This window comes from Dipodomys ordii, unplaced genomic scaffold (genome assembly GCF_000151885.1).
Source record: "Dipodomys ordii isolate 6190 unplaced genomic scaffold, Dord_2.0 Scaffold98, whole genome shotgun sequence".
Taxonomy (NCBI): Eukaryota; Metazoa; Chordata; class Mammalia; order Rodentia; family Heteromyidae; genus Dipodomys; species Dipodomys ordii.
The window spans coordinates 236,286-245,845 of record NW_012267314.1 but is presented as its reverse complement, the minus strand read 5'-3'; the positions used below and the strand labels follow the sequence as shown (position 1 = coordinate 245,845).

Here is a 9,560-nt window from a genome sequence, read left to right as displayed (position 1 = left end):
GAGACCCCTGCCCCCAAGGGCAACAGATGTAGGTGTTAAGGCAGGGCTCTGCCAACATCCACCGGGCCGCACAAGCGAGTATTCGTGCATTCCTCTGGCACACCCTCCTGTGAGCCACCGTGGTGCCAGGCCCCATGAGCACACAGCACACTCACTGTGGCCCCGAGCTCCCTACTAAGGCTGGGCTGACATCAGCACAGTGGCAGCAGATGATCCTACAGACTCACAAGGCCATGAAAGGAATCTCTAGCATTGAGCTTTCCAGTCAGGGCTCTGATCATCAATGACAGCTAATGATGATTTGTTCGCTTACCACTGGGGGAATTTCATTTCCTCCTAACCATGTGATGTGTTTAGGGGTGGGGGGAGTCTTTGAACAATCAACAGGCATGGTGCACCTAAGGAAAATGGAAAGGGAGCCCCAAAGGTAAATAGCTGTGGGGGTGCTGGTGCTGTTTTTCGGACACATGCCCTTCATTTAGTTTTGGCCTTTTCTTCATTGCACTCAGAAGCCAGAAATTGTTTCTTCACAGAAGTTTAAAATGAAGATAACTGAAGAGCTTTTGTCATTCCACACAGATAAATTTCTCAATGTTTTCCTTCTGGTCTTGGATTTTGAACAGGGTAACTGTGAAAGCAGACACTGATTACACCTGTTTAATTAACAACACAATTTTAACAGGCTAGCATAGTCTAAAGAATGTTTCATTATGCATTTGACATTTCATTTAAAAAATTTCCCTTAGAACTAAAAGGTTTCACTGCAATAGAAATTTCAAATGCACTTTATTAAACTTGATTGCTGACTAATTAGAGCCTAGGCAATCCTGAAAAAAACTGAACAACTGATGTTCAACCAGAGGGTATTTCTCTGGACATATTGACATACTCGCCTTTTAAAAATGTTAAAGTAAAAATAACTGTATGCAGACATTACTCTCCATCTGCTTCTGTAAGAGATCATGGAGACCCAGAGTCGTTGGGTACGTAAGTCAGAATTAGCTTCATCAAGAAGTTTATACCACTGGACACCAATGCCTCACACTTTTATCCTAGCTGCTCAGGAGGCTGAGATCTGAGGATTACAGCTCAAAGCCAACCTGGGCAAAAAGGTCCATAAAACTTTGATCTCCAATTAACCACCAAAAAGCCAGAAATGGAGTTGTAGAACACTAGCCTTGAGCAAAAAAGCTCAGGAACTGCTCCCAGGAACTGAGTTCAAGGCCCCTCCCCCCCCAAAAAAAAACCCAAGGGTGATACCAATAATTAATATTGAGTCCCAGTATTTAGGTGACTTTCTGTAAAAAATATTGAAGACAAGCCAGGCTTAGTAGCCCATGCTTTGTAGCTTCTTCATAGCCACAAAGGAGGCTGAGATCAGAAGATTGTGATACTTTAATGTGATTTAAGACCTGCTTGTACAAAAAGTTCACAGAAAAGCTGGGCATTGTGGTTCACTCCTGTGAACCCAGGCACAGGGGGAAGGTATACAGGACTGTACCCAGGCCAGTCCAGAAAAAAACCACAACCCTATCTCAAACCAACCAACCCAAGAACAAAAAGGGCTGGAGGTACGGCTTAAGCAGTAGAGAGCCTGCCCGGTTAAATACCATAGTCCCAAGTTTAAACCCAAGTAGTGACAAAACTGTCACCAAAACAGGTAACACTGCTTTCCTTCTAACAGTGAAGTCAAAACTATGAATTGTCAAGTCAGTGTTCAGGGAAGCAGAACCGATTTCTCAACAAAGTATATTTTGTTGTCAAGACATTATTATGATGATTACTATTATTATTTCAGCCCACTGGTACCCTTTCAAGTTATCGTAATCAGGTGTTGGCTTTCTGTCTTAAGTATATGAACTGAGGCCCTTCAGGTGAGACCAGCAGGTAAATGCGTGGAAGGTGTGTGTCTGGGGCCAGCACAAGCCACACCCACTTCCTGCTGACCAGCTTTCCCTAAGAACCTGCCACTCTGGAGACAGCTAATAACAGAAACCAGTCTTCTGAACGCTCAGTCCTACGCAGACAAGAAAGGCTTTTTTAAAGGTACTACTACTGCTTAGATTTTCTATGGTACTTTTATTATCAACTTTTTTTCAGATATGGAAGCTGGTTTATTGTTATAAACCGAGTATTTCCTCTGGGATTCTCCCCCGTCTGGGGAAGTTATCCCAGTGATGATTATTTTTATAAGTCATTTGGAGTTTAGGATCACGTTCCCTCCCCAAGCACAGACACAGAGACAGGCTGCAGGCAGCCGGCCTGGCGCTGGGAAGGCCATCCGTCCTGTGGCACACCGGCCATCTGCACATGATCCTGAGAAGGCACCCCAGTCCTTTCGCAGTTGTGTCCCAAAGCCACCCGTCCCGCAGCCATCATTTGGGAATTCATCCATGCTCTTCTCATTTAGATTTCAACGCTTCCTCCCACCCAACAGCTGAGTCGGAGTGCTTCGGGATTGTGGGAAATATCGATTGCATTTTACTTCGAAAGTCTTTCATCTAGAAGAAAAAAAAAATCAGTCATCAAATGTCAAAAGAAGGGAGAAATGTCGGAGGCCATTAGCAGCGGCACCGGGCTCACTGGAGAACAAGGAGCGAAAGGAATATGGATGAAAACAGGCCTGTGTTCTAGCTAAGACAGAACAAAGAACACCCCTCTTTTCTCCTTCCGAGTAGGAATCCATTAACTAAATGACAAAAACCATCACTGAAGTCTGCAAGGTAACGTGCCCCAAATCAACATCTCTCCCTACAGGTGTTTCCTGTCACAAGATGGGCGCGTTCCACTGCCTTCTACAGAGGAACGGGGTGGGGGTGGGGGGTGTTCTATCAGCCTGAATCAAGATTACACTCAGGTAGTTCCAAGCTAGAATTTTAAAGCTAGAGGGAAAAAGAGAAGAAATTTAGTAGGGGTTTAATAAAGAACAAAGAAATGAGTAGCCGGGTGCTGGTGGCTCACATCTGTGATCCTAGCTACCCAGCAGATCTGAGGATCAAGGTTCAAAGCCAGCCCAGGCAGGAAGTCCATGAGACTCTCATTTTCAGCTAACCACCAGAAAAACCACCAGTAGAGCTGTGGCTCAGAGGTAGAGTGCTAGCCTTGAAAGCAAAAAGAGCCCAGAGACAGCACCCATGCCCTGAGTTCAAACTGACTAGCAGCTAACGTAGAATGTCCATATGTGTCAGAGAGTGGAAGAATCAACATGGGAGTCTGGGCAGCAGCAGCTGACTCGGCAGTGAGAAGCAGGGCAGAGGCTGGCGGGGGGGGGAGAGGGGGAGGGGAGCTTGCAGTGTGTGCAGCATGGGTGGGCTCTTGGTTCACCCCGGGTGCCCAGCCCATGAAAGGGCACGTCCATACTGTGGAGCACCGAGTTGTGGGGCAGGACCATCTCCTCAGACGGTGCTCGGTGCACACTGTAGCTCCTCCTTCCTCCTCTGCCGTCCTTCCCGGAGGAGCCAGCTCAGAGGCAGCACGGTGTGACAAGTTCTGCTCATCAGCCGTGGTCTCCTCCCGGACACGCAGGCCATTTCACACACCGGTATGTGAGACACAGCGAGGGTGTTTTCTGCTTGTTTTCTATGTAGACGTTTATTTCACATTGTTTTCAAATTCCAGGGCTGCCATCTTGTTGGGGATTTAAAATCCTAGGCATGTGCCCAGTCTCTGTCGCCAGCGTAGACTCTGGTGTGAGACAGAATTGTGTTCAGATCCCAGCCGCACTCGCTCAGTCATCGCGTGGGGGGAGGCGGCGTGCAGTAGAGCAGGCATCATCAACATCCGGTGTTCAAGGGCAGAGCTCAAGCATTACTTTACGTGTCACTTGGTGCGACTCTTCTGACACGAGGGACACAGTTATCCACCACACATATCCCAGCCATCTAGAGGCTCTAGACCTAGACGCCAAGGTTGAAGATACACACGAGGATGAACCTCTTCTCACCCTCTTCGCAGACCCCTAGCTTGTACTGCGATGGGCTGCCAAGACAGGCTAGCCCCTGCGGCGCTGCTGTTTGCATTTGGTGAGGGGAAGGCACACGGATGCTCCATGTCCAGGACAGGAACTGTTCTATCCCAGACGCTAACCATGCACCTCTGTCGTGTAAGTACTAAGCACCTCTCAGCAGGGTTTGCTGTGCGCTTTCCCTTTGGGTGTTGGGCTGAATGTCTGCTACAACGTAGCCTAATGATGCCGTTTTCAAACTGGGAGTCAGGTGTAGGACGTCTGCAGCATCTTTACCATTCTCTCTGTCATGCAGAACTTGGTAGAGCTGGTGGGAAGGAAGAAGGTGGGAAGCACAGGTGTGGGAAGCGGGGAGAGAGGGTGAGGAGAGGAGAGGGGCGAGGGGGCCTGCTCCTCTGCGCCCTGTGCGCCCGCGCCTCTCTTGTCCCTCTCATTTCCCTAGCCCTGCAGTATTTACTTGTTCCCAGGGTCTTAAGCGGACCACTTCAAGGAGTCACGTTGAAAGACAGCCAATCAGAAATACCTGGGCTTTGGAACAGGGAACAGTGTCTGAGGAAAAGTGAGATGAAGAACACCTTTGCGCCTTGTCCTCTCACGTTAAGCTGAGGAAATGGAAACTCAAAAATGTGTATTTTAAGTTATAAGTTGCTTTAGACATGGATAATAAATGAAAAGCTTCCTTTTTCCCCCTTTAGTAATTTCTGATGTGTATTTCCAAAACGTTTTGATTGGGCTGGAGATGTAGCCCACGTGTGCTTGCCTAGCAAACTGTGAGGCCCAATAATAGCACTCGCCCTGAAAAATCCGGAAGAAGGTATAATCAATGAGTCGGGCAAGAATTAAAAGCATTTCCTTGCCTAAATATGTCTTTCAGAAAGGATTCGGGGTTATGAAACACATGAAGTCTACGATCAACAATCACAGTTTTTGCTATCTATTGTCCCTCGGTCATATGCTCCAAAAGTGTGGTGAGGACAGAGCAGGCCGGAGCAGTGTCCACAGCAGCTCCGAGGCGCTCGGATGCCCTTCTAAGCCCTGCAATCTCTTCCTGCAATTCTCTCCTCGTTCCCGTGACCAGGGGCCACTTTCCCAAGCTCTGATGGCAAGGTGATTCCATTATGTCTCTAACTGCAGAAGATCCTTACAGCACCAATTCTAACAACAGGCAGTTACTGGAACCAAGAGCTGGGTTTTGAAATGTTTTCCCTTGACTTCTGCTTCCTCACTTGCAGGGAAGGGACTCTTGCCAGCCTTGCTGCAGGACCTACTGAGGGAAAAGCCTCGCGTGCGACACGTTCATGACCACAGACAGTGCCAATGGCAAAATGTCACGATGATGGTAATTTAGCCATAAACGAATTACTAATACCAGGAGATAAAACGTACGGTAAGGATACAAAAGCCTTACTCAAACAAGAATAATCATGTCCATTATTTGGATAGGTATGTATCAAGCGCTGGATAAAGCTAGGTGCTATTATTTAATCTTCACAATTCTATATGGCAGAAATTACAACCACTTTTACGTACAAGAAACCAGAGTTCAGAGAGGTAAACGTGTCCTCAGTGACGTGGCTTCTAAATACTACTGCCTGGCTGATGTCCAATACTGCCCTTCAGCCACACTGAAGCAACTTTTACCCATGTTCCAGTTTTCCCTGAAAAGTACTTCAAAAGCTTATAATGTAGTTGGGTATCATGGCTTAAATCTAGAATCCCAGCTACTAGGGAAGTAAAGATTAAAAGGAATTACCATTCCAGACAAGTCAAGGAATAAACCTTTGAGACTCCATTTCTTTTTTGTTTTGTTTTTGGATCCGGTCGTGGGGCCTGAACTCTGGGCCTGGGCGCTGTCCCTCAGCTCTTCAGCTCAAGGCTAGCGCTCTACCACTTGAGCTACAGCACCACTTCCGGCTTTTTTCTTTTTGCTTATGTGGAGCTGAGGAATTGAACACAGGGCCTCATGCATGCAAGGCAAGCACTCTACCACTGAGCCACCTTCCCAGCCCCTGAGACTCCATTTCAATGCATGCCTGGGCATGGTAGCATGCACCTGTCATTCCCAGCAACACAGGCAAGTGCAAATAGGAGGCTCATAGCCCAGGCCAGCCTGACCACAAAAATGAGACTCTCCTCTCCCCCAAAATATCCAAGGCAGGGCTGAGAAGGTGGCTCAGTGGTAGAGCGCTTGCCTTGCATGCCTGAGGCCCTGGATTCGATTCCTCAGCACCACATAAGCAAAAAGCAAAAAGCTGGAAGTGGCGCTGTGGCTCAAGTGGTAGAGCGCTAGCCTTGAACTGAAGAGCTGAGGGACAGCGCCCAGGCCCAGAGTTCAGGCCCCACGACCAGACCCCCCCCCCAAAAAACAAAAAAAAAACAAAATATCCAAGGCAAAAAGGGGCTGGAGATGTGGTTCAAGTGGTAGAGCACCTACCTTGCGAGTACAAGGTCCTGGGTTCAATCCCTAGTACCACCAAAAAAAGAAAAAAAAGCATGTATGCCTGTTGTAATGGTGAATATTTTGAACGACACGACAGGGACATTACTACTGTAATCTACTAGAGAATTACCCTTTTTGCCTTCTTTTGAAGTTAAGCAACTATGTGACCAGTGAATGGGAACAAAAGAAATGCCACCTCTGGGCTACCATGGCAGGAGGTCAGGAGTTGCTCTCCTCCCTTCCCACTGCAATCCTGAGCCCATGTTGCCCCGGAGGTGGCTGGGCAGAGCACACTGAGGTGCTGAGCCAGCACTTGGAGGAGACAGACCTGCTGAAACCCACAGTGGATTCGACTCAAGGGAGGAGGAAACCCTTGATTTTAGGAAACAGATTTGGAGATTTTTTTGGTTTACTGCAGCGTTAATCATCTATCCTGGCAGTCACGTGATAAAGAGAATTAGAAAACAGACACAATGCATGCTCGGATGCCCTTCACTAATAGTTTAATTTGGCTAAGACACGGTTGAGTAAGAGGGCATCCCCTAACTGTCTAAAAGCTCTCACCAGCACCGGCATCAACGGACTCACCTCCCTTCCCACTTTGAGGAATGCAGCACATCAGCTGGCCCCTTATGACACTGCTTCCTGGAGAGTCAGACTAAAGCTAGGTATTTTTGATGAATACTCTGGGAGGTATGAAGAGCATGAAAAGGGCCATTATTTATGGCTTAGAGAACAGAATGTTGATATTCACAAGGATCCAAAGTAAAATGTTAGAAAACCCACTACTTAAAAATCCAGCAGCATTAGGAAGGCAATGAATTCTTAAATGTCAGCTTCCCATCTTGTAAGTGATCAATGCGATTAAGAATACGCAAAGCATTTTCTTTACTTTCTCCTGAATTCTTACTGCATTGCACCAATAAAGTCTAGAATTTCTAGAAGCTCATTGATTTAGGAATAAAAAGCAAACATAATCTTCTTGGAAATACAATTCCAAAAGCATTCGTTCAAATGGCCAGCTCTTAAGACAGTGATGAACAGCGGGGCAAGAGTCTTTTCCTCACATGATTGAAGCTGAGCATTGGGGATGGTCCCAGAGCTTCTCTGGGCCAGGGTCCCACTAATACTGCTAAGACCCAGCCCAAGGACGATTTATAACGTGCATTTTATTTAACCTTAGCAACAGGCCAGGTTTTCAGCCCTAGAACGCTTTCGCATCAATTTTGGTGATTGCGAAGCTCAAGGATGGTTCCTTTCCCTGCCAAATCAATTAACAGTATCTATACCACCCCTGTCAGGGCCTTTTCTGGGAGCTAGCTACTTTACAGCATTCAGTATTTTCTGAGAGCTGCAATCTGATCACTATTATTTTCATGTTAACCTAATTATCCTGCTCCACAGGCAACACACACACACACACACACACACACACACACACTCTGCACGCAGCAGCAAGCAGCCCCCATGTCACGATTTTTTTTTAGTGGTCCAACTCATAGAGGAATAAGAGCAGCCTAAAGACAGATCCGTTACAAAACGTGCTTCTGTGTGTACATACTTTTATTTCTGTATTTTCGAAGTTACAACTTTTAAAATCGCGGGTAAGTCAGCGAGAACGAACGGGCACACACACACGTGCTAGTGAACTTTGAGAACTTTGAGAAACCAACCAACACCAACATCTTTCTTGCTTTTGGACTACGTGGCAACTACATAAATTGTGAAGGCGAACACTGGCGCGTCCAGCACCAGCAAAACCGCTTCTTTGCCGCAGTCACCGAGGAACTGTGGAAAGTCCTATCGGTTATCTAGATGCTACCTAAAAGAATCCCAGGGCCATCAACAGGGCGGCTCTCCACGGGCGTGCGGGGCTGGGCGCCCTCAGATCTTGAGCTCCTTCTGAATGGCCCACAGCGTCTCGGCGCTCTTCTTCATTCGGGCCTCCTCGTCGCGCGAGAGCTTGACGCGGACCAGGTCGGCGATGCCGTTCGCGCCCAGCACGCACGGCACGCTCAGGAACACCTCCTCCTGGATCCCGTAGAGGCCCTTGGCCACGGTGGACACGGGGTGCGTCCTCCGCAGGTTGCGCAGGATGCTCTCCGTGATGTCGGCCACCGAGAAGCCGATGGCCCAGTTGGTGTAGCCCTTCATCTTGATGATCTGGTAGGCGCTGGCGATCACGTCCTTGTGGATCTTCTCCCAGTGCTCGGGGTCCTGGTCGCCGCCGAGGCCCGGGTTCAGCTCCCGCAGCGGGACGCCCGCCACGTTGACGCCGCTCCACACGGGCACGCTCGAGTCGCCGTGCTCGCCCAGGACCCAGCCGTGGCAGCTCTCCGAGTGGATGCCCAGCTTCTGCCCGATGAAGAAGCGGAAGCGCGCCGTGTCCAGGTTGCAGCCGCTGCCGATGATGTGGGCCGGGGGCAGGGCGCTCAACTTCCAGGCCACGTAGGTCAGCACGTCCACCGGGTTGGTGACCACGATCATCTTGCAGCGCGGGCTGTGCTGCACCACGCTGGGGATCACCGACTTGAGGATGGCCACGTTCCGCTGCACCAGGTTCAGGCGCGACTCGCCCTTGGCCTGGCGCGCGCCGGCCGTGACGATCACCAGGCTGGAGTTGGCGGTGACGCCCAGGTCCGTGCTGCACACCACGGCGGGCATCTTCAGGAACGTGCTGCCGTGCTGCAGGTCCATCGTCTCGCCGCGCAGGAGGTCCTCGTTCACGTCCACCAGCGCCAGCTCGTCGCTCAGCCCCTTCAGCAGCAGGCTGACGGCGCACGCCATGCCCACCGACCCCGTGCCGATCACCGACACCTTGTTGTGCGCCGCCGGCTTCTCCGAGGCCACCGGCTTCAGGAGCTCCGACTTCACCGTGGCCATGCTGGCCACCGGCGTCGGCAGCCACCAGGGCCCGCGGGGCGGCGCCGCCCGCTGGGCCCACACAGCCCTCCGGCTGGCACGCAAGGCTCCCGCAGCCCAGCTCATGGCGACCCTCTAGGGACGCGGAGGAGAGGTTGGCCGCCGGCCGGACACCGGGAAGGGAAGCCTCGACCGTTGGACGCTGCGGCGGGACAGTTGCAGGTAGCAGTGCAGGCCCCACCCTCACTTCCTACTGCGGCTGCGCAGGCCCCGCCCCCCGGCAGAGATCGCAGG

General features: G+C 50.0%; 2 protein-coding genes across 2 annotated transcripts in view; both read right to left on the bottom strand.

Moving 5' to 3' along the window:
• Positions 1 to 2,061: 2,061 nt before the first annotated feature.
• Positions 2,062 to 9,560, bottom strand: part of Tmem242 (transmembrane protein 242) — a 22,439-nt gene continuing 14,940 nt past the window's right edge. Inside the window, exon 4 of the mRNA XM_013026921.1 lies at positions 2,062 to 2,501. Within this exon, the coding sequence (XP_012882375.1) occupies positions 2,403 to 2,501 (99 nt within the window). The 3' untranslated portion in view covers positions 2,062 to 2,402. The remainder of the gene's footprint in view (positions 2,502 to 9,560) is intronic.
• LOC105993607 (L-lactate dehydrogenase A-like 6B) lies at positions 8,289 to 9,305 on the bottom strand. Its single transcript, XM_013026922.1, has one exon. It carries the CDS (start codon positions 9,285 to 9,287, stop codon positions 8,289 to 8,291), a length of 999 nt encoding a protein of 332 aa, XP_012882376.1. The 5' UTR covers positions 9,288 to 9,305.